This window comes from Paroedura picta, chromosome 13, assembly GCF_049243985.1.
Source record: "Paroedura picta isolate Pp20150507F chromosome 13, Ppicta_v3.0, whole genome shotgun sequence".
Lineage (NCBI taxonomy): Eukaryota > Metazoa > Chordata > Lepidosauria > Squamata > Gekkonidae > Paroedura > Paroedura picta.
The window spans coordinates 7,434,844-7,459,837 of NC_135381.1; the positions used below are offsets into that span (position 1 = coordinate 7,434,844).

Here is a 24,994-nt window from a genome sequence, read left to right on the forward strand (position 1 = left end):
TAAGGATTTGCAGGGCCCTAGCAGAGTACAATTGCAGCGGGAACAGCCAGACTGGGCCACCCACACACACAGTGGAATGGAGTCCCCTACAGTGGAACAGGGTGTCACACTTGAGTGTCCTTAAAGAAAGAAAAGGGAGCAGCAGAGAGGCCATGGCCCTGATCCAGGGGGGAAGGCTCCAGGCAGGGCCTGTAACATGTGCCACATGGATCAACCGGCCCTGGGAGGAGGAGATTATGTGCAGTTGATTATGTCGCTTTGTCTGGGTTCTGGGCCAGCACAACAGCTGTTGCAGCATTTTGGACCATTGGGAAATGTAGTTCTTCGCTCGCCTGCAAGGGAAACCTGGCAGGGCACCAAGGAAGAAGACGGTTGCTTCCACTGCGATGCTAGGAAGCAGGTTAATAGCCATGTACTCCAATTGCAGTCAATCAATTAAGAGATAAATGTTATGCAGTGAAAGGCTTGGGAGGCAAAACTCTGTCACCAGAGCTGTTCATTACTAGGAGTTTTATCTGGCCGACTCTTATTAGCAACTCGGTAGACATTAAAGGTCCTGCGGCCACTTTTCGAAAGCTCTAATGGAAAGACGGGGTCTTAATCCTGTGGTCCAGGCCATAAATATATATATCATTCAGCCAGCATTCAGGCTCAATTCTTCTGGAGAATTTTCTTTTTTCAATGGCATGTCTGTCAACACAGATTTTGCATAGAGAAGTTAAGGTGGGGCTGTGGCTTAGCTGTAGAGCATTTACTTCTCTGTCAGACTGTCCCAGGGCCAATCTCCAGGTAAAAGGAACAGGTGATATGAAGGACCACCACCTGAGCCCCTGGAAAGCCACCGGCAGTGAGAGTAGGCATGACCAATCTTGATCGATCATTTGTCTGATTCCATACAAGGCAGCTTCGTGACTTCACATACCAGGTGTCAGGCGAAGTGCACGATTTTTGGGAAAAAAACAAAAGGATACCAACTAGGTATCCATCAGGACATCGAAGCGTTATCCTGAGATTCTGCCACGGTTCCCTCCCAGCTAGGGAAAGAACCCAGAAGATAAGATGATCAAAGATTATCGAAAAATGCTTACAACATGAAATCGTACGGTAGTAAAGCGTGCAGAAGATCTCGGGTCCCATCTCCTCCCATCCAGTTAAACAAACAGCAGGTGTTAGGAAAGCTCACCGTGTGTTTGAAGACACGGCCAAGATTTCCAAACAGTGAGTGTTGAACAGTGCAAGTGTGGTGGAGGGGAAAGAACGTCCTGTCTTGATTGGCAAGACGCCACTAGGGTGAGGAAACGTTGCCACCCATTTGGAACGCAGCACCTTTAAGGAGCTGCCATAGATGTTGCAGCTGATCAGCTGCATCTCCAGGGGAAGTTTGGGAGTGGACACCAGGAATGTCAGCAGGCAAAATGGCTCCTGGCTTCCAGCAGAGGCTGTTCTCCTCGTCAGAAACCAGGAGACATGCACTGGCCGTAAAAGCACTGGGAAGGAAGTCCATGAGAAAGCTCCTAGCTACCCACTCCAAGCCTGGAACAAGCGAGAAGACCTGGGATGGTCTCCTCAAACCTGTCTCTTTTCTTCGTTGTCCAGCTTTTACACCCATGCATAGTAATGAGGAATTACAATGGTGGAAAGCCCACAAAGAGAATGAGGAATCAGCGTGACACTCTTTGTTGCACAAAGCTGGCTGCCAATGGCTTAAACTCATCTTGATTAGCTTCATGGCAGAGGACCATCACCACTTAATTGGCTGCCAATAGCTTTCCTAATTAAATGTGATAGATGGAACACAGGCGTTTGCTGGAAAGGATGAGCCAATCAGAGGCTGGCAGACAGGTAAGAAAGCCTACTCAAATGTAACCATCGCCTATAAAGAGCTCTGGAAATAATCGGCAAGGTAACCCTTTGCGTCTTATGTGTGCATGCCATTTTGCAGCATTCCTACATGGAAAGCACTTCTATATACCAGGTGTCATGCAAACTGGCACGTGCACCATCATGTGTGGACCACTGAGCACAGATTAAATTTTTCCACAGCCACTGTCAAGGCGTGCCTCCTCCACGTGCAGCCAGCTGGGTGACCTTGGGCTCACCACAGCACTGATAAAGCTGATTGAGCAGTAATACCAGGCCTCTCTCAGCCTCACCTCCCTCACAGGGTGTCTGCTGTGGGGAGAGGAAAGGGAAGGCGAACGTAAGCCGCTTTGAGACTCCTTCTGGTAGAGAAAAGAGGCATACAAGAACCAATTCTTCTTCTTCCTAGTTACGCAGGGGAAGGAGGAGCTGAGAAAACTGAAAACCTCCCAGAGCTGCAAAGAAATGGGCGGTATAGAAATCTAAATAAATAAATAAATAAATTAGGAGGGCTTATCTCTCATAAGGAAGGGGAATGAATGCTGGGATGAATGCAAGGGATGGCAAAATACACATACGGTGAACATGGCAACTTTAAGGCCGACCAAGTTTAATTCTGGGTGTAAGTTGTCCTGTAGCTCTTCCTGAGATACCATGAGTGATAAAGCCACTGTTAGAAGTGCCCTCATTGGTCAGTGCAAAAACGTCCCCCCCCACCCCCCAGCCCAGGGCCGACCGTTTTCCGCACTAGCTCACACGCGGAAAACGCTCCTCTCCCACAGCAGTTTTTCAAACCTAGTTTCATTTTGTTTTCCTAAAAGGCACAAGGGTTAAATTGGCTACCTACATTTACTTGCAGCAAACTGGTAATTGGTTTGTTGATAGTCGCTTGAAAGCCGGAGAGCAGTTTGTTGTTTTCGTTCTGGGAGAGGAGTCGGCAAAGGCCTCTTTTTAAGGGTGCATTTAGACGACAAGTGGGCGAGATCTGTGTGATTTTTACGGTTAAAAAAGCAACTGTCGGGGGACTTCCCCTTCCCGGTTTAGAGAAGGACCAGTGCAGAGAGAGGGAGCGTCACTCTTTCCTCAGTGCCCATCTCCCTGCTGTGTGCCAGAGGAAAGGTAGGTAAATATAATACAAGGATTGGCTATAAGGATAAAATGGCAGGAATGAACCTGTTTATGCTGCTCAGGGCCCCTTGGGAGCCAGAAACGAATAAAAATGTGATCCATGGTGCCTGTCATTTTCCCCTTACAGGTACTAAAAGCAGCTTGGGGGACCCAATTTGTCCTGGAAAATCAGTATGTAGGAAGTTAAGGAGTATCGCACTCTCCTTTTCATAGCGCCAACGTCCCTCCCCCCCCCCAGCTGCTTTTTAACCTTAAAAAATGCCAGCCAATCGGATCCCATGCTCTCCACTTCGCCTTTAATTGTGCCCCGAGGTACATCTCTCCATACCTTCCGATCACAGGACACGTACAATGGAAAAAGCCGCCCTGTTATAGGAATGGTTGCACTCTTTATTGAAAATCTGGATCTGAAGTAGTTCTGGCACCGTATTAAAGAAAAAAGTGGTGGTGATGGGGGGGGGGGGGAAGATTCTTCAGTTGAAACAGGATTGCTGCCGTGGCCCGGCCTTGGTATTAAGACCGCTTGGCAGATCCGTTCAGCGTAGCAATAAGAAGAGGATTTGGCATTTAACCTCTTGAAATTAAACCAGGTGTTAACATCAATAGCTCCATCTTATTGGAGCTTTACTGGAATAACAAATTGCGAAATTGCTGTACTTGTGTCTCCGGGATGACCTTGAGCAGGGGTAGTCAAACTGCGGCCCTCCAGATGTCCATGGACTACAATTCCCAGGAGCCCCTGCCAGCGAATGCTGGCAGGGGCTCCTGGGAATTGTAGTCCATGGACATCTGGAGGGCCGCAGTTTGACTACCCCTGACCTTGAGAGATGGAGGATGGGGTGTATTTTGTGTCCTCCCATGTTGGAATTAGCTGTTCCTCGAGTCTTGTGACGAAAATTGTTCTTGCTCTTCTTCATGCACGTGTACACAGAAAGGTAAATGCGTCCCTCTTCTCTCTCCCCCCCTCCCAAGTAAGGGAAGCACATGTATCACTCCTTGTGCAGCCTGGGGGGAAATAAATTTGTGAACTAGCTGTACGGAGATCTCTCCCGAACTCAGATCCACATGCTATTATGAATTCCAGACAGCACGTATCCGGCTGTTTATGAGTGATACCTATGTGGTAAGTTGCATCTTATGGTTTGCGTGTGAATCTTTACATGTTATCCTAGAAAAGGCACAAAGAAGATGAGCCAGTCTCGGAAGGGCAGTCTAGAAATGTAATAAATATAATATAACACAGAATCAGATGACAAAATTATAACTAACCTGGGTCGATCTAGTCCAGCATCCTGTCTCCCACAATGGCCAACCAGTTCCTCCTGAGGGCCAACAACTGGGCAATAGAGGCCAAGGCTTTCATAAGAGCCCTGCTGGATCAGTCCAGTGGTCCATCCAATTCAGCATCCTATCTCACACTGTGGTCAACCAGTTCCTCAGGGCATAGAGGCCAAGGTCTGATGTTGCCTCCTGGCACTGGGATTCAGAGGCTGGTCCCCTCTGAAAGCCCTCTTAATCTTATTACAGTCCACCTTTCTCTCTGGGACTCAAGGCGCATCACACAACCAATCCATCAATCATTAATAAACCTTTAATGGCATAGTCTGCCAAAGGAGTAACAGTGGACAGAATAAAATAGCATGTTAGGAAGAAGGAGTTAAAATTAAATACAATCAATAAACAGGGGTTATCCAGTTTGGTGGTGGCAAAGGACTTTGCATAGGAATCCAGCTACAGCTGCTGTGTCTTCTAGAAGGAAGCCCACCTGAGCTGCTTCAGTGAAGCCCCATCTTCAGTTACACCACGGCCTGAGAGAGTGTACCCAGGCAACTGCATGGATGGGACAGCAGAGCAGTAAATGTGCTGCCGTTGTGGGTTGATTAGTTTGACGGGAACAAGAGCGCTCAGGACAGGGAACATTTTAATACCTTTCTCTCGACCAGGCCATCAGGAAAGAATTTAGATGTGCTAACATGAAGCAGCGCCTATGATGTGGGTTTCATCAGAGTGGAGCAGGCTTTCTCAACCTCTTTACTACTGAGAATCCCCTGAAACATCCTTCAAGCTTTGAGAAACCCCAGAAGTGGTGTGACCATGCAGAATATGGTTGGGAAGCAGAGCTGTGGACACGCCCATCTGGGGCCCCTCCCCTTCCCACCCCGTCCAGGCCCCTCATTGGCCATATATGGTCATATCACCCATAAAAAAATTAACAAATTTAATATATATATAATTTTCTCCCACCATTCAGGAGACCCCCCCAGGGCCATCATGAAACCATAGGGTTTCACAAAACCCTAGTTGAGAAAGCCTGGCGTGGAAAAATAGAAAGACAGGGACCTCGATGTAGGTTGAATAGCACAAGACAGTGGCTAATAGGATCTTGGGGCATCCGCAATCATTTCTTGGTGGTTGAATAAATCAGTACAGTCAACAGGGTGGGACATCCCATAGACATAGCAACAGGATTTGTAATGATCTTGGGAACTCACCTGAGGCGAAGCACAGCACAAATGTTAATATGACAAATTCTAAAAGAAGATTTCACAACCCTAATTGGTATCTTAACATGGGCAGGTCCTGGCCAAGATGTTCTAGAGCACAAATGGGTTTAGATGTTGAACCAGATGCTCCTGCCGCTGGTGTCAAGTAGTCCTCCATTGTTATCCCATATCACATGTCCTTGGCAGCATGGTGTAGTGGGCCAGTGTTGGTGTAGTGGGGATGAGCAGTGGCCTCTGATCTGGGTGTGGTTCCCCACCACTCTGCATGCAGCCAGCTGGATGACCTTGGGCCGGTCACAGTTCTCAGAGCTCTCTCAGCCCCACCTACCGCTCAGGGTGTCTGTTGTGGGGAGATCAGGGAAGGCAATTGTGAGACTCCTTTGAGTAATGAAAAGTGGGGTATAAACACTGACGTTTCTTCACATTTACATCAATGTTCTGAAATGGCATCCATCAGGCAGTTCCCCTCCACTTCTCCTACCAAGGCTCATATATCACGTAGGAGCAACTTTTGGCATCAACTGAGGACCTCCTATGAATTGTGACCCTATACGTTGGGTTTTGGTTGGCAACTGAGATCATCTGTTCAGAATCTGGGCTGTTTTAGCAGGTGAATCAGTCAGGGGCAGGTTAACAGGACCACCTCTTCCCCTGTGCCCCCCCCCCAAGAGTATTAAGACTGAGTCGTCATGATCTGCTTGGGCTTTTTCAGCCCTGCTCTTGGCCTGGTGGGATGCTTTTCCTGGAGAGATCAGGGCCCTTTGGGACTTCAGACAGTAAAACAGGGCTGTCCCACCAAGCGTACGGCTGAGACCAGGAAATAATGCCAAACAGATGCTAGCCTCTATCTGAGAACCCATCACACGAAACTATTTTGATCAAACAAGCAGCTTTTAAGTCAATTTTAAAACTTAACCCTAAATTTATAACTGATCAATGTTTTATATGTCAATCCTGGATTGGCAGTTTTTAAACCTGTTGTTACCCACCCTGATCCAACCGGGAAAGGACAGGCTATGGAAATATAATCAATTGATGATTCTTGGATGCTTTAGGATGCTTAGGGCTGATCCTGTGTTGAGCAGGGGGTTGGACTAGATGGCCTGTGTGGCCCCTTCCAACTCTATGATTCTATGATTGGAAAATCCAAGACACGCAATGGTCCGTTTGGAATAATGCTACCTCACCTTGCACATAGACACACCTCTCGAGGAAACGAACCCTCCCCTCTCCAGGTGAGCAAGCGGGCATGCACACAGACGCACCTACCTGGAGGACAGATGGTCGCGTTTGTTTGCCGCCGATGTGTGAGTGGTTCTGATTGCGACTGAAGAATGTCTGCCTTGAGGTTCTCCCAGTGAACCGGCTGTTCGGTTAGACCAGGGGTAGTCAAACTGCGGCCCTCCAGATGTCCATGCACTACAATGCCAGCGAATGCTGGCAGGGGCTCATGGGGATTGTAGTCCATGGACATCTGGAGGGCCGCGGTTTGACTACCTCTGTGTTAGACGGAGCAGTGATCGCTCTTGAAGGCTTGCGCCGTATTGATCCATTGGTGCAGGTTCAATTTCGGCGCAAAGAATTGTGTTTGGGATTTAATTGGGGTGATTAATAACTCGCAGCAGCCGGGGGGGAATCAGTATGGATTTCAAATCCCCCCCCCAAAAAAAAACCCCCAGCATGTTTCCCTCCTGCAGTGCGGTAGCCGTCCGCTTCTTCTTTGAGCAGAGTTGCCTAATTAAAAAACCACAAGATCACTTGATCTGCAGCGAGCCTGGATTCTTTGTTTACTCCCAGTTATCGAAAGAGCGCCTAGACCCCGGCGGTCTCCAAGTAACGTTCTGCTCGCCGCGCATCGGACCCTCTGCGATGAACCCCCCCTCCCCCCCCCAAAAAAAGCACTTGCATTTTTATGACGATTATTTTTTGCAGTCAGGCAGAAGATTGCCTCTTGCGTCATCGCTGGTGAGCCGGTGGGCGTCCGCCTTAAGAGCGGGGCTGAAGGGATTTCGCCGTGCCGCGTTTGATCCAGCGTTATAGCCTGAGATTAAAAGCCGGCGTGAAACTTCCAATCTCATTACAGAACCAGCATCCGCCGTAGGTAGTCCGGGTTGAAAACCTTGTTTCGGCTTTGCCTTGGAAAGCCGCCAGCAGCGGCCGCGCTATGGAAATGCGGCGTGACTTGCTTTTCCGTGGATTTGCACAGCAAGCAAATCTTTTTATTCTTTGGCCCCGATCCCTTCCGTTCAGGGCCTTGTTTCCATTTATCTCCCCCCTTCCCCCTAGCTTTGCCGTGTCATCATGCGTGCTTTCCAGCTAACAAACCTAGAATGCAGCAGGGCAGGTTCCAGGAATCAAGCTGTCCTGTTAAAGAACCACAAAGCACCAGCAGGCCTTTCCCAGAGCTTTGGCCTTTATCCTGGCAGGGTCCCGCTCAGCTAAGAAATTCTTGCTCTTTGCGTTGGCCGTTCTCCCAATCCATGCTGGCTTCCTTAGGAAAACTGAGTGTGTTTTTTTCCCCTGCAGGGCTTTGACTTTGTATAAATATTTCTCTAGGAGACTTTTCCTCATAGCTACTTGATAATAGAATGACCGTGCATACTTAACATGCGCACACCTTGCTTCAAAGGTGAAATTCGTGAGGAAATGGGATTACATTGTGGCAGACCATAATTCCAGGGCCATCCAAAGCTCTCTGCTGAACTATTGCTAATGCTGAGACTGCAGGCGCGGTACATGGAGCACCATGTTCTCTTTGAGTAGATTGGTTAGAAAGGAATGCTCCGTTCAGTGCCTTGGTATGTTTCTGCAGCGATCTCCAAGCCACATGCCTCTGCGTGGCTCCATTTACACTGTTCCCCGATGTACGCATCTGGATCCTAAATCACAGAAGGGTAATTCCAGCATTGACTTTTTGAGACCTAAACAGATTGGTTTTTCTGGCCATATGAACCTGCCTGTATATTGAGTTTTTCCTTGGAAGCAGAGTCTCCATTTGGTTTTTTATAAACTAGCACAAGGAGGTATACCAGGACTGTGGAAGTTGGTAAGATCCAGTTGACTCCCTCTTCTCTCTCCTTCAGAAGCAGAGTAGAACCTGTGCTTTCCCAGGGCTTTTGTGTGCGTGGCAACCAAATTCTGTTTTTGCCTGTTCGAATTGTTTCATTTCTGATATTTTATGCTGTGCTTATGGTTGATTCTTGAATAATAACGATAGACTTTCGTGTGTGTGCGTGTGTGTGTGTGTGTGTGTTTGCGCGGTGTTGGTTCTCTATTTGTTGTTCCACCGGATGGAAAGGCATAATGTAAATATTTAGAAACGGGGGTTGAAAACCAAGGGTGGGAAATTCAGGCATGCTTTATGCTGTCTAGTTTTCACTGGGCAAAGAATCACAGAATTTGAAGGGGCCATACAGGCCATCTAGTCCAGCCCCCTGCTCAACGCAGGATCAGCCCAAATAGTTCTCAGTCTCTCCCTCAAAGGGGTGATGAAGGATCCATAGAGTTTCTGACCTACGGTCTCTCAAAATTATCACTGATAGCCACGCAACCAAGATAGTTCTCCTGGAGAAAATGACTGCTGGGGAAGATTGACTCCATGGGATTGTACACTGCCAGGGTCCCAAACTGAGGGACCACTTGTCGGCTTGTGTCCCCCGTAGGGCCCTTCGCTCTGCGAGTACTAATTTGCTGGTGGTCCCTGGCCCCAGAGAGGTATGCTTGGCCTTGATCCAGGCTGGGGCCCCAACCTGGTGGAACGAGCTCCCCGGAGAGCTGAAGGCCCTGACAAAGCTATTGAAGATCCCCAGGGCCTGCAAAACGGAGCTCTTCCACCAGGTCTTTGGATGAGGCCAGGTCTCTTAAGAGCACTGGGCCCCCCCCTCAGGTGATGTTATGTCATCAGACGACCCTCCTGACAACTGTGGGGAGGACTGGAGGGGTTTTCTGCCACCTGAACTGTTTGGTTTTAAGATGGTGGTTTTATGGGGTTTTATTGAGTGTTATCATGTAATCCGCCTTGAGTCTAAGGAGGAAGGCAGACTAGAAAGCTAATAAATAAATAAATAAATAAAGCTAAGCTTCACCCTACAGATCTCTGGGAATTTTCCATTCCAGAGCTGGCAGCCTAAGCTTAAAATCGAATTGCATCAAAACCCGGGTATCTCTGAAGAAGAGACAAAAGATGCACCCAGGAGGACATATTTCCACGGTCCGAGCCTCCAGCTTCCTCTCCTCCCCTTTTTTGCCACCGTTGCTTTCTTCTCCAAGCTGAAGGCTTGTTACAGCGCACAGCAATCTAGCAGGTTAAATGACTTGGGCAACACAGTTTATTAAAACTGGCAAGTGCTCGCTCCAGTTCTTTTCCTGATAGTCAAGGCTGTCGGAGAGAATAATTGACAGTGGCAGCTGTTCTGAGGCTGTTTTAGATTGTTGCGAGAACTATTTGACTTGACAGACAGGCCCGTGCAAATGAACTGAAGTGATAGAGGCTGAATCCGTGGCTGGTTGCACAAGGAGCTTTCCTGTCGGAAGGGCGCGAGCCAGGAAACGTTTGCTGAGGCCTAGGTTCGGGTTTGGCGATGCTGGGAAACGGAAGGGACTTTAAAATGTGGATCTTGCTGCAAGACGACGTAGTGATGCCCCTTGAGCATTTCCCCCCATGAAGTCGCACTCGACTTATGGTTATTTCATATGGTAGAGAAATTCAGAGGTGGTTTGCTGTGGCCTTCTACACATCATAACTCTGGACTTCCTTGGTGGTCTCCCTTTCCGGTGATTAGCTGGGCCAACCCTGCTTAGCTTCTGAGATCTGATTAGATCAGGCCAGCCTGGACCAGACTGCCATAGAATAAAGCAGGGGTAGTCAAACTGCGGCCCTCCAGATGTCCATGGACTACAATTCCCAGGAGCCCCCTTCCAGCGTTCGCTGGCAGGGGGCTCCTGGGAATTGTAGTCCATGGACATCTGGAGGGCCGCAGTTTGACTACCCCTGGAATAAAGCCTGAGTCCAGTGGTGTGTTGAAGATCAACAAAGTTTCATTCTGAGTTCAAACTTTTGTGTGCACACGCACTTCTTGCACACGTACTTCTTATGGCTACGGTAGTATTCTGGATGGAGGAAAACGTTGGTTGGTAAGCAACTTGTTTTAGTTAAAGGTATTGAAGTGCAAAAGCCTATTGCTCTCCAAAGTAAATGTAGGAAACCCAAGTTAATTGATTCTTGGAAGGGGCAAGACATTAATTAATCTTCCTTTCGTAGAGCTGCGTCAGTCTGAGCGGTTGGTTGAAGAGCAGGAGCCAAGCTGTGTGTGCTAATTGTCCTCAATTACATGGCACTCGTCAGCTTGTCAGCAATTTGTGTCAATGTTTTTAATATGCTTAAGGCCACATTCACATGACCAGTTTCTGCTGTTTAACAGCATCATAAAGCACTTTAACTCTTGTCCCATCGACACTGAAATTGGAGTTAAGAAGGATATAGGGTGCTGGTGGCCAGTTCCTCCATTACAGAGCCATTCACCAGGTTTCTGTAGAACCTTTCACCATTTTGGTTTTGAACATAACTTCCCCCTCCATCATGTGACCACAGTTCCAGGTCCCTCCTGGCCAATGGTGGGGTGGGGTGGGGTGGGGGAGAAGGATTACTAGCTCCAGGTTGGGGAACTCTTGGAGATTTGGGGGTGGAGCCTGGGTAGGACAGGCTTCGAGAAACCCCAGAAGTGGCACGATCATACAGAATATGGTTGAGAAGCAGAGCTGAGGACACGCCCACCCAGTAACCCTCCCCTTCCTACTCACTTCTGGCCCATCACTGGCCATTTTGGGATATGGGTGGGTGGGTTGACATTGTCATATCATCCGATAAATGTTTAACAATTTTTTAAAAATATATAAAAAATTAATTCCCACCCATTCAGGGAACCCTTCCAGGGACATCAGGAGATGCCAGCGTTTCATGAAACCATGGCTGAGAAAGCCTGGTCCACAGTATCCATGAAAATCTACTGCAGCGGTGGCTGAACTGTGGTTCTGCAGGTGGCAGGAACTCATGGGAATTGTAGTCCATGGACACCTGAAGAGCCACAGTTTGGGCACCAATGCTCTCCTGCAACACCACATTTCAAATGAGTCTTCTGTCAGCTTTCTTCAATGTCCAGCTTTCACGCCTATACATAGTGATGGGGAATACCGTGGCATAAAAATCTAATAAATAAGTAAATAATCTTGCTCTTGGCCACCAGCAACGTGTTCTTACACTTGAGCATCTTTCCTAGATGATAAATGCAGGAGTCAGACAAACACCTCTCAAGTTATTCAGTATCATTTCTGAGAAAGGCCATGTTTGGTATTTAAAAAAACCATGCTCCCTGGGAAAGGCTATATATTGTAGTATATAGTATATATTGTAGTATATAGTAACAAAGGAAGGGATCTTGGTTTTTGGACAGCAAACCCAATGGCGATTGGAGGGTTAAAACACCTGCTCCCTTCTCTGCATGGTTCTGAGGCATACCAAGGCTGCATTTTATGCACCGGAACCCTAGCGACATGGTTGTTCATGATGGGACAATTTGGAGGTTATTAATTCACAGAGTTGCCATAAATCAGGAACAGCTTGTTGGCACATAACACACGCTTTCTTGCTTTCTTTCTGAATTTGTATCCCACCTCTCATGACAGTGTCACCTCAAAGTGGCTTACGGCATAAAACCATAAAACAAGATAGCTCATAAAACCAACATGAAACATTTTTCAAATACAATTAAAGATGGCGGTCTAAGTCAACCATAAGCTCTCCCACACCAACTCAGCTAATCCCAACTGGGACCAACAATATGGTCCTAATGACATTGAGGTAATGCAAGCAGCAGGTCCCCAGTTGTACGTTCAACACGCATTTTATGCGCATGGACGCAATTTTCACCACACTGCAGAAAAAGCGGCAGCCGGTCCAAACGGCACACCTTTCTTTTTTCTTAAAGGGCCGACAGGATTTAGTGCTTTCCCATCTTCCCTTTTTTGTATCTCAATGAGCAACAGCCACGCAAGCCAACGAGACCGGGCCACCGGTCTGGAAACAGATTTTGCCCTGAGTGCCGTTTGCATAGCCCAGCAAGCGCTTGTTGAAGTCCTCCGAGCAGCCTGTGCGGATTTTAATCCCTCGCACTTGAGCAACGCTTAATCAGCTTGGATGCAAATTCCTCTAACAAAACAGGTTCAATTTGTGTCCGTGACTTTTTATTCTTTTGGCACTGTGTTTAAGCCAGCCACTCGGTGGGATTCCTCTCTTCTGGGTGCCGCCAGAGAGAACGGCTGGAGGGAGGCACTCTTTAAAGTTCAGAGCAGATTTCAAATAGCCAGGTTGGTTTTCCCATCAGCAGCCCTCAGCGGTCTTCCTTTAGACTGAGCTAAGCTCTTGAAGAATTTGCTTTCTGCTGAGAAAGTCAGCGTCACGGGCAAGCGAGTGGCCGTCCTTCCAAAGTCCGTGGAAGCTTAAATCAGAGTTACTGAATGTCCTTGCAAACCTGCATAATCCTTTTTGTGCGCTTTAAGTTAGGGCCGTAGGTTTTTAGGCACTTACAAAAATTAAATGCACACTTTTAGCTCAGCCAGGTTGAGTCAAGAATCTTGCCTTTACAGCACGTTCCCTGAAGCGTGTCGGAGATGTTCTCGTGAGCGCATGAATGGACCTGGGCTGATTCAGGCCCACATTTATGCACGCCCTTTGGGGCCGAGAGTTGGATTGAGAACGGCCACTTCCGGTTGATAATTGCAAGGAGGGTAATTCGGAGAAGGAGCTAGTATTTGAAGGAATTTACACCTATGGATGTGTGTGAGTCTCTGTATTTTTATTTTACTTTTTGCCGTCAAATCGCATCTGACTTATGGTGACCCCTGGTGGGGTTTTGAAGGCAAGAGACATTCAGAGGCGGTGTCCCTCTGCCTGCCTCTACGCCAGGGGTAGTCAACCTGTAGTCCTCCAGATGTCCATGGACTACGATTCCCATGAGCCCCTGCCAGCAAAAGCTGGCAGGGGCTCATGGGAATCGTAGTCCATGGACATCTGGAGGACCACAGGTTGACTACCCCTGCTCTACGTCGCAACCCTGATATGCTTTGGTGGTCTCCCATCCAAATACTTAGCTCATGAGATCTGGCAAGACCTGGCTAGCCAGGTCACGGCATGTGTGGGTGTGCATGCATGTGCACGCATGTGCCCCTCTGTGCCCCATTCCTGCTCCAAGGAGTGCAGAGTGCCATCCAGGTAATTCACATGTCCCGATCTGCTTGCTTTGATCCACAGACCTGCAGATCATTCTGCTCAGCTCCCACAGATTTTGAACAATTCTGAGGAGAGTGACTTCGCCTCCTATCCGGAGCTCAGTTGAGCCCGTAGGGTGCCTGGCTCTTGCTCCAATCCTTTTTACCTTTCGGTTCTGCTGCCTTCTGAATGCAGCTCCGCTGCTATTTCAGCCGTATCCTGGAAGCAGTACAGGAAAGCACATCCTGTGAATTATGAGAGCAGAACGCTCTTTTCAAGGCTGTCGCCCAGGAGAAATTCACATTCATTTGGTAGATCAACTGGCCTTGGACGCCATTGTTCTCACGTTTGCAAAGCTTAGAGTTATAGCTCTTCTCTGCCTCGCTAGAATGTCGCAAGGACAGATCCATTAACAGTTTACGAGTGCTTAGATGTCTCAATAAAAGGAGGCCGGATGGCGGAAGGGTTTGTGATGGATACCTCAAGGGCACCGAAGTGCTTCTGCCACGAGATGCCCCTGCCCTTTGTTCAAGGAAGGGTTCGGTCCTTCTACCGGCTTATCCTTTATGTCGCCATTCAAGCTTTTGATATCCGAGCAGCGTATTTAATAGAAAGTATTCCAGGGGTCGGTTTTGATTAACAACAAAGAACACGGACTTACTGCAAAGAGGCAGACTTGCGCCCGGTTTGAGGCGGGGAGGAGAAGGCAAACTCCGGCGTCGCCTTCGGTGTTGCACAACTTGAAACACAAATCACTGTAAATGTCAGAGAGCCCTGCGAAGGGGAAGAGGCACGCCGAGGCCGAGTTCAGCTTTAATTAAGGTTGAAATATTGGAGCTGACTGTTGAGTCTTAGGCAAATTGGCTCAGCCTGTTATCATGAAGCATGAAAATTAACTACTCTAGAACTCGGTAAAAATAAACACGTTTCTGTCATTGGAATGTTCCAGCAGGAGGGGTGGTGAATCTCATGGTTGTTTATGGCGGGGCAGAGGTCAACGGCGTGGAGTTTTGTGCGGCCACATGAGAGGAGGGTGGGCCTTCCGCTTCTGTTTTGGAAAGCCCGGAGGAAATCAGGCACGGTGTGTAGAAAGCATCAGAAAATGAGAGATGGCAAAACGAGGGAACAAAACGCAAACATTTGTATTGTTTTCTGTAATGACACCCATTTATGAAAAAAATGTCACTGGCAGTAACAGTTGCCATGTTGGTCTCGGTCCGCACAAGGGAAATCAGCCAAAACTTATACAAGGGGCGACACAATTTTAAAAATATAGTACCAGTATTTATTGATCATGGCTCTGGCAGGAGCTCATGGGAATTGTAGTCCATGGACACTTGGAGAGCCACCGTTTGGCCACCCGTGGTCTAGAACATAGTTGGGGTTTTTTTTACATGAAATTTTTTTTTAATTCTAGAAAAGGATTTAAAATTGACAAAACTAATAATTTTAAAAAGTAAAAAAGAAGTTCCCGATTTTCTCTGTGGCGAATGTAAGTTACAAAGTTATGTCTTACTCCAGGAGTGGCCAAACCACGGTTCCCCAGGGGTCCATGGACTACAATTCCCATGAGCCCCTACCAGCATGGCCAGTTGGCAGGGGCTTATGGGAATTGTAGTCCACAAACATCTGGACAACTACCGTTTGACCACCCCTACTCTATGGTTACAAAAGTTATCCATAGTTCTGTCTTACTCTGTGGTCCTAAAAATGATCATAGAATCGCTGTATGAATTCCAAGTCCTTTTTATTGTTAGGGGAGCTTTACTGATTTTAGAAGCCATATTGATTGCTACGTAAAACAAAAGCCTCAGCCCTCCCCTTCCCAGAAGGAAGCCAGTGAAGGATAGCGCCAGCAGAGGCACATGGCCAATACTCTTTAAGTATTTGAAAGGTTGTCATTTGGAGGAGGGCAGGATGCTGTTCCCGTTGGCTGCAGAGGAGAGGACACGCACTAATGGGTTTAAACTTCAAGTACAACGATATAGGCTAGATATCAGGAAGAAAATTTTCACAGTCAGAGTAGTTCAGCAGTGGAATAGGCTGCCTAAGGAGGTGGTGAGCTCCCCCTCACTGGCAGTCTTCAAGCAAAGGTTGGATACACACTTTTCTTGGACGCTTTAGGATGCTTAGGGCTGGTCCTGCGTTGAGCAGGGGGTTGGACTAGATGGCCTGCATGGCCTCTTCCAACTCTATGATTCTATGATGCTATGAGTGCTGTGGGGTGAACAGGCCAGCTGACAGCCTGCTGCCCTGAGGCCGCTCTCAGCAACGTGCCGTGCCCGGAGGCGATGGAATCAATAACACCGCATAAGTCTAGTCAGGTGTTGCTAGCATGCAGGTTCTCTTTCTTTTGGATAGGCCGCGGATTTGTTTTAATCGCCTTCCTCAACATGAGGGATCTGGGAGTCTGATAAGTCTTTGCGTGCGATTCATCTGCCCTGCCCCTCCTCTGTACCATAGTAACTTTTCGCAGGAAGAATACATACGTCACGTTTGGTGGATTTTGCCGTACGCGCAGGGCCTTTTGGAACACTCGTGGAACATTGTGCATTGAGCAGAAGGAAGAGGACACTTCCTTCAAATCCCTCGAAATGAGAGAAGCTGTCTGCACGGGTGCAATGTACCAGATTCCATTGGCTACCTGTTATTCGACTGCCCCAAATTTCAGATGTTCCATCATTATCTGGGGGGTTTTATGGGAAAACTGAAGTATCTGTGTATCGATGATCTGTGCATCGCGGGCGCGGCTCGGTGCGTGGACGTGGCCCGCGCGGGCGCGGTCCCCACGGGCTCGGCCCGATGCCCTGCCGGTCCTCAGCCTCATAAAGGTTGGGGACCACTGCCTTAAAGAATGTGAGACATCATGAGAAGCATACCTTTTGCGAAGAATGTATATTTTACGAGCACTATGAGTCACCCACTTTCAATGGATCGTGGCTCATACTGTCTACATCAGGGGTAGTCAAACTGCGGCCCTCCAGATGTCCATGGACTACAATTCCCAGGAGCCCCCTGCCAGCGTTCGCTGGCAGGGGGCTCCTGGGAATTGTAGTCCATGGACATCTGGAGGGCCGCAGTTTTGACTACCCCTGGTCTACCTGTTTGTAGGTTTCTAGGTGGCCACCGTGTGGACAGAATGCTAGAATTCCTCGGTTGGCATTGAGCGGCAGATCCAGGTGGAGTCTGCAGGAGAAGTTCAATTTAAGTGATTTTGTGCAGTCCTGACCCATAACTCCGAGGTCTATAACTTGGAGAAGGCCCATCAGCGGAATTAAGGAGGATTTGAACCAGGCTCCTGCTGGATACCTTAGCTTAAGAAAGGATAGAGGAGGCTTTATTAAAGTGAAGAAGAAACAGTCTCATGAATTCAGTGTCATCTTAATATCTTTGTTGGGGGGAGAAGCTATCTATAAACAAATAGGTGCGTCCCGGTCAATAACTTCGAATCCTCCCCACCTAGTCGCGTGCAAAGCAAACGGGGGTGTTTTGCTCCATCGACGTGTCTCTCTCTTTCTCGTTCTTGAAGGTCCCGCCTCGAATGACAAGGCCGAAGTGAAAGCAGCAAGCACCCCAAAGGTTTCCGGGCTGGAGCGCAGCCAGGAACTGAGCACTGACGTGCCCTTTGTGCTACCGATCCACAGCCCCCAGCCGCCCGCCGCTGTCGTGACTTCCAACTCCTCTGCGCCCACGTCGAGTGCCCGGGCGAGCCCGCTGTTGAAGAAAGAGCTGCTGATCACACCACCAGCGCCCCCGAGGCTCACCCCCCAGCCCCAGCCTCGGCCCCAGTCGCAACCTCAGCCTCGGCCCCAGTCTCACCCGCAGCTGCTGCCTGAGCTTCGGACGCAACCTCAGAGCCACATCCCCCCGCCTCTCAATTACCAAGTGCACCACCAGGTGGCCCACAACGGACTCAATAACATCAGGTGCGTTTATTCGGTACCCATGTAGCCCCATAGTTCTGGGGCCCTCAAGACAGCGCCCAGGGGCCCTGACGGCCGCTCACGCTGTTCCTGGTGCCCGCCAAGTATGTTTGAAAAGTAGGTGGGGCCAGATGGGGTATGTGCCCAGCAAGCAGGGCTGTTGACTGACTATTGGCTGTGTAGACCAGGGGTAGTCAAACTGCGGCCCTCCAGATGTCCATGGACTGCAATTCCCAGAAGCCTCTGCCAGCGAATGCTGGCAGGGGCTCCTGGGAATTGTAGTCCATGGACATCTGGAGGGCCGCAGTTTGACTACCCCTGGTGTAGACTGTTGCTTGGGTGGCAGATGCCCCCACAAAATGAGGGTCTTCACAGTGTGATGCAAACCGTTTTGTGGCAGCCATTTTGTGGCTGGTTCTTCCTTCTGCAGGACCCCATTTTGTGGCCGGTTCTACCTCATTTTGTGGCCATGCCTACCACAGTGTCCAAATTCCAATGGTCCCAGCACCCTGAAAAAGGCTGGGTAACCCCGCCGTAAGGGATATTGTAGTTTGAATCCGTTGCGGTTTTTCTAGCAACAAAACAGAGGCTTCCGCCTAAGATGTTAGAGAAGCAAGCAGTCCGCAGTTTGGGGGCTGTTTCAGTCCTGTATAATCCTATCCCTTTAAATGAAGGCAGTGGGGGTAGCAAGCTCCGCCCTCATCGCACGTTCTGTGGCGAGTGTGCATTCATGTTTTTGCGTAAATGACAGGTTATAGATAAAAGGAAAGACCGCCGGTAGTTTTGGAAGAAGCACTTGTCGTGTTGAAGGAACACCTGCTAATTAACAAATCGATTGTTGAGCAAAAAGCAGTAACTTAGCCTAGAATGGCCTAAGGGGCTTGCATCAGACTGCTTGAATAGACGAAAATGCCTGGGGACACAGTACGGGGTCTGTGGAAGAACCAGGACCAAATCCCCATTCTACCATGGAAGCTTCCTGGGTGACCTTGGGAGGAAATGGGGGGAACAGAGTTGTAAGCTGCTTTGTGTCCCAACTGGGGAGACCAGTGGCATATAAGTATAAAAATAAATGTTGGGTGTGGGATACATTTGCAAACAACTCGGGAATTTGCCGGAACACTACTGCCTTTTAGTCCGCTTTCTAATGACGCTTTCCCCCGTCTTTCCCCTCCCCTCTTTTTTTTCACAGCAGAAGCAGCAGCGCCAGCAGTGCCACAAGCATTAGCCTCCCCAAACATCTCCCACTCTCCCCCCAGATCCCTCCCCATCACTCCTCCGGTCCAGCTCTGCCCCTCTCTATCTCTAACCTTGCTGCCTCGCATTTCCCTCTCAGATCGCAGTCCCAACACCAGCACCATCCGGCCATGTTCGCCACCCCTCCTACGCTGCCACCTCCTCCAGCATTACCCACCAACAGCCTTGTGATCCCAGGTCACCCCGCAGGTAGGTCCCATTCACCTCTCTCCGGCTTTTTCGCAAACTACGTCCGTGAGGAGAGGCAAAGTCTAATGCAAGCTATCTGCCCCCGGGGGGTGGGGGGGGGAAGTCTTTCGAAAGCATCAAGAATATCATTTCAGTGTGAAGCCATGTTAGTCCACAAGGGAAGAGCAGGATTTGAGTCTAGGAGTGTCTCGGAAACCAACAAGGTTTGGGAGGTGATAAGCTTTTGAGAGTCAAAGCTCCCTTCATCAGGTACAAGTCGGTATGCAGATCCGAGTCTTTATATCTCTTTTTATATTTTACAAGCATTCTGTTCAACACCCCTCCCCATCCTGACTGCTATATAAAGTTGCCATTCCTACTCGTATCTGAGTGAGGCCTTCTGAATCAGACCTGCAATGAAAGCATTATAATGCTTTACTCGGGTGCATGTGTGTGTCTGTCCATTGCCCCCCTTTTGCACGCTGAAAAGTTGAAGGCAGCAAGAAAAATGGAAGACCCCCCCCCCCAAGAGGTGGCTTGACCCCATCAAGAAGCCATGGGCCTCAGTTTGCAAGACCTGAACATGGCTGTTAACAGGAGAACATTTTGGGGGGCAGGAATTCATAGGGTTATTGTAACCCTGTTTTTCTCAACACTTTTTACCATTGGAAAACCTGCTGAAACATTCTTCAAGCTTCAAGAAACCCCAGAAGTGGTGCGATCATACAGAATATAATTTGGAAACATAGCTGTATACCCACCCATCTGGGGCTCCTCCCCTTCCCACCCCCTCCAGGCCTATCATTGGCCATTTTGGGAGGAGGGGGAGAGGAAACAGCTCGACAGGACCATATATGGTCATATCACCTGATAAATGTCAAAACAAATGGAAAAATATACTCCCACCCATTTAGGAAACCCTTTCAGGGCTGTCAAGAAACCTGGGCTGAAAAACCCTGCCATAACCCAGCCCACATATCGTCGGCTCGCTTTTGTATGTGTCCATGCCCTTAGACCTTATAGAGGAGGTTGCAGGAAGAGCCTACCGATCCCGCTTTAAAAAAACACAACAAAATTACAGGAACCTTTCTCCCCCGGGGCTCAGTTCAACATATTTTACCAACATATTGACCAACATTTGCATTATCTGTACAGCAGACAAGCTCCGGCAGTCTCCCCCCTAAATCCAGCAGAAGGCCACGGGCTTGAAAAGGTGTTAACTGGTTTAGGGCTGCCCTGTCCTGCACCCTTGTATGGCTTTCCCATTAGCCTACAGCTGCTCCTGCAGCAGCTGGAGTCTCCTGTGCCTTTTGCCCACAGGGGCCCCCTTTTGATCTGGCATTTGACTCTGTAACTCACCCGGCGGGGATTAAAGCGGACGTACATTTGCACCAACCATCCCCCCCCCCCCCCCGTTTCCTACCAAAGCCTCCCTAACAAGTCCGAAAGGAAAAGATCTCAAACTGTTGAAAGCGGAGCTTGCATTCTGTTTTGCTGCTTTCATCGCCCCCTGCACTCGCTCTTTTAAAAAAAAGACCCTTGCCTTAAGAAGAAAGGAGAAAGATGGTGGCCAAAAGAGAGATTAAAAATTGGGTCCGGCTGAATTTCTGTAGTTCCCAGATAAGGGGAAGGCCTGTCGTCAAAAGATCCATCGCCTTGAGGATACATTCCATCGTCCAAAGTTTTCAGAGACTGGTGCCGATGGGACATCAGCTTGCGTACGGGGTGACTTGCTTGTTCCTGTGTGCAAAGCAAGCCCCACAGAGACACATCCATTTGGGGTGGGATGGGGTGGGGGTGGCACTTTCTTGAAGCCGCAATAATGGAGGGAGAATCACCTGTCTTAACCCTGTCTCCCCTGGGACAGCAGTGCAGAAATTCGATTTATTTATTTTATTTATTATATTTATATGCCGCCCACGCCGAAGGCTCAGGGCGGTTTGCATCAAGCAGGAACGATACAGATAACTCCGTTTATAGTATTACGATAATAACAATAAACAACAGCATGGAGCAATAGGACACTGAGGGAAATGATAAGTCATCGCGGACTGATAGCCCAGTGGGATGGGTGGGTCTGCAGTGATAGTCATAGGAGGGAGGCTTGGGGGGAACCATAGTGGGAAGTGGTGGTTCGGGTAGACCTCAACCAAATGCCTGCTGGTGGAGCTCCCTTTTGCAAGGTTTAGTTACACAGACGACTCCTGCTGTAAACATAATGTCTTAGAATCATAGAATGATATAGTTGGAAAGGACCTCCTGGGTCATCTAGTCCAACCCCCCCCCACAATATGCAGGGCACTCACAACCCTATCGCTCATCCACTGTCACCTGCCACCCCCTTGAACCTTCACAGAATCAGCCTCTCCGTCAGATGGCTATCCAGCCTCTGTTTTAAAATTTTCAAAGATGGAGAACCCACCACCTCCTGAGGAAGCCTATTCCACTCAGAAACCACCCTAACTGTCAGGAACTTCTTTTGGATGTTTAGACAGAATTTCTTTGGCATTACTTTTATCCCATTGGTTCTGGTCCGTCTTCCTAGTGGCCATATGTTTCAAACATAGCCCCTTACGTCAAGCAGGTTACATAGGCACCATGGATTGTCATCTTTGCTTGGTTCATCACCATCTCGTTAGCAACACGAGTGTTTCATACTTGCGTGAAGGCTACGATCCAAAGTTCCACCTCAGATGTTCCCTAGGCCAGCTTTCATTTGGCCTATGTCACTAAGGGAATATCAACGCAATGTGACTATAGTCATTCATGACTACTTCTTTTGAGCCTGGCCAATAAACCATCTTATAGAGCAGGAAGATATTAATCTTCACGAAGGGTACAGATCCCGGTTGTATTTGGGTGTGTAGATCCAGTGGGTTTGTTCTGTATTTGCCAGACTCCGAGTGGTTACACTGATGAGATAAAACCGGAACAGAAAGCTGCACCATTAGAATTTCTTCATGTCTTTGGAAGGTGGACTCTGTAGCATCACACCCCATTGAAGTCCTTCCTCTTTCCCTACCCCTGCCCTTCTCAGTCTCCACCTCCCAAATCTCCAGGTATTTCCCAACTTGGACATTGCAACCATACTTTGTTCTTCTGTGACCATTGCCCAAGATTTACATTTTAGGCACACTAAAGGCTGATCTTCAGCACGCCTCCCAGATCAGTAGGACATCAAGAACTTATCCAAACATAGATATTTGTGGGCGAGATAATATCTCCCTGTTGTGCTGGACGTGCTCCTGCAGAGAAGAGGCCTTGAAACAGGAACGCATTCACGCATGCGATTTCCCTTTCCCCTCCACATGTGTCGTGGAGATTACAATACCATGTCTGTTGGGCCAGATTGGAGCCATATGTGTCTGTTCCAAAGTGTAAATCTAGAGGGTGCAATCTCTAGATCAGAGGCTCGGGCTGCAAGCTGCAAAAGTAGACTTGTGTCAAGCAGAAGGCACTGCTCTGTTGACACAATGACAAAAAGCCATTCTCCTGTCTGTACCAGGTTTCATCCTGCTGGCCAAGGGTACACGCCCCTCCCCCAAAACTTGAGGCCCCTAGATCCCCCCCCCTCAGAATTTGTGCCCCAGAATGCACAGGGCAGGCTGTGGTTGAGAAGCAGAGCATCTGCTTTACATATAGAAGTTCCCAGATCCAATTCCCAGCAGGTAATGGGAAAGATCTCCGCCTGACACCCTGGGGACCTCTCCCGGTCAAAGAAGACAACACGAACCTTGATGTTCCAATGGTATAATTCCGTAACATGTACAAAGGAAGGGAATCTTCTGTTCAAACCTCACCTCTCCCATGAACTTACCCCATACTCTTCTTCATAGTCTTCCCTCCCCTCTACCAACACTATGAAGATAACAAGTGGCCTTTGAAGGTTGCGTTAAGCCAGCTCCTTTCAACCTTTTGACATGGAGGAACCCATGAAGGGCGGTATAAAAATATAAATAAATAAATGCCATATTCTTCAGGCTTCAAGGAACCCCGGAAGTGGTGACTTGCCCTTTCAGAGAAGTGGGTGCGGAGTAAGATGCGGGAGCCAGCCTATCAGTCGATCGATCATTGACCGTTTCCGTTGTGGAGAACGAGACCAGGCCTGTAGAGCAACAGGGGACGGGGGCTCCAGTGACATCTAATGATGTCAGCGGCCGTCCGAACTTCTGAGAAAGGCCGCGGAACCCCAGAACCCTAGTTGGAAATCCCTGCATTAGGGAATAGAACAAGATAATATAGCTTTGAAGCACTGAACTCTAAACAATGACCCAGTGTATACACTGACAGGGATATCCTCTGCAGGGTTCCTCCAGTCTAAGCCCATTGAAACCAGTGGCCATGGACTGGAGTAACTCTGCCCAGGGTTACCCTGTAAATGCCCCGTTCCTGCTACTCCTTTCCGCCCAACGCTCACGCGCCATAGCTCTGTGGACGTTCCGTACATGAGCTGCCTCCCTTCTGTGAACTGGAGAGTGTTGCTTGTGCATATGAGAATTGCCACTGAGCGGGCGGATCGTTCCCCTTCATAGCAAATGATGAGGCATTCCCCCAGCATGCACTGGCCGCACGTCAGCATCTGCTTGCGCGCCTGAGCATCTTCTCTCCCCCCACCCTCCTGCCCCGCAGGGCGGCAAGCACATGTCAGGCGAGATAAAAGCCGGCCCCTCTTGGCTGCCATCCTGCATTTTTGTTAGAATCTCTTTTTAAGTGCTTTGCTACTGCTGCTTTTGTGGCCCTCCCTCCCCCCACTACACTTGCCTTTTTGTTCTCTTCCCCCCCCCCCCCCGATAAAGATGAAGCCCGCGTGTCACGGTGAAGTCTGCAGTCAGCTGTGGATCCACCCGGGCTGACTTCGAGTCTTTTAAAGAAACCAGATACTGAATAACTTGCAGCTGCCAAACCCCCCCCCCCCTTTTCTTTTTTTTAAATCCATTACTGTTCTCCCTCCTCCCCGCTGCCTCTCACGGGGAAAACACAAAGCGGATTATCTCGACGTTAGCAGAAGTGTCCGGTTCCTAGAGTCCGGCCGGAGGGTCCTCCCGTTCACTTGGACATTTGTCATTTGACAAATGAGAGTGATGGTGGGGAGGATGGGGACCAAAAGTACGGGCTGGCATCGCAGGCCTCTTTGCTCAACTCTGCCCCCAAGCAAGCATAAAATACTGGGAGAGGGATAAATAACTCTGGATGTTTAGAAACGTTTCTGCCTTTTAGAGTGCTATTGGGGTTTTGGGGTTCTGGGGGGGGGTTTGCTTCACTTAAAGGCAGTGAAAAACTGTTGTAAATAAAGAGAGCTTGATTAGAGGTGCTAAACTCTCTTGTTACCCATGCCCAGCTCTCACCCCTATTTCTCTGATCTGCCCCAATAAAGATAAAGGTATCCCCCGTACAAGCTGGTGGGTCATGTCTGACCCTTGGGGTGACGCCCTCCAGCGTTTTCATGGCAGACTCAATACGGGGTGGTTTGCCAGTGCCTTCCCCAGTCATGACCGTTTACCCCCCAGCAGCAAGCTGGGTACTCATTTCCCCGACCTCGGAAGGATGGAAGGCTGAGTCAACCTTGAGTCGGCTGCTGGGATTGAACTCCCAGCCTCATGGGCAGACAGCTTCAGACAGCATTTCTGCCGCTTACCACTCTGCGCCACAAGAGGCCCCAATACCAGAAGTTAATTTGGGAGACAAAAGTAGCTAAGGGAGAAATTAGCAGTGGGCACAGGGAGCCAGCCAGCCTCCCTCCCTCCCTCTTTCTTCCTCCCTCCCTCCTTCCCTCCTTTTCTTTTCCTTCCTCCCTCCCTTGGTCCCTCCCTCTTTCTCCTTTCCTTCCTCCCTCCCTTGCTCCCTCCCTCCCTCCTTCCCTCCTTCTCTTTTCCTTCCTTCCTTCCTTCCTT

The 24,994-nt window shown here is 49.0% G+C and overlaps 1 protein-coding gene across 27 annotated transcripts in view; it reads left to right on the top strand.

Annotated features, from left to right (window-relative positions):
- Positions 1-24,994, top strand: part of FBRSL1 (fibrosin like 1) — a 668,249-nt gene that overhangs the window by 610,537 nt on the left and 32,718 nt on the right. For 26 of the 27 annotated variants that reach the window (XM_077309268.1, XM_077309269.1, XM_077309257.1 and 23 more), the window contains 2 exons: positions 17,285-17,681; positions 18,871-19,124. In XM_077309268.1, coding sequence (XP_077165383.1) covers positions 17,285-17,681; positions 18,871-19,124 — 651 coding nt within the window. The remainder of the gene's footprint in view (positions 1-17,284; positions 17,682-18,870; positions 19,125-24,994) is intronic. The other variant, XM_077309248.1, reaches the window with a different exon arrangement.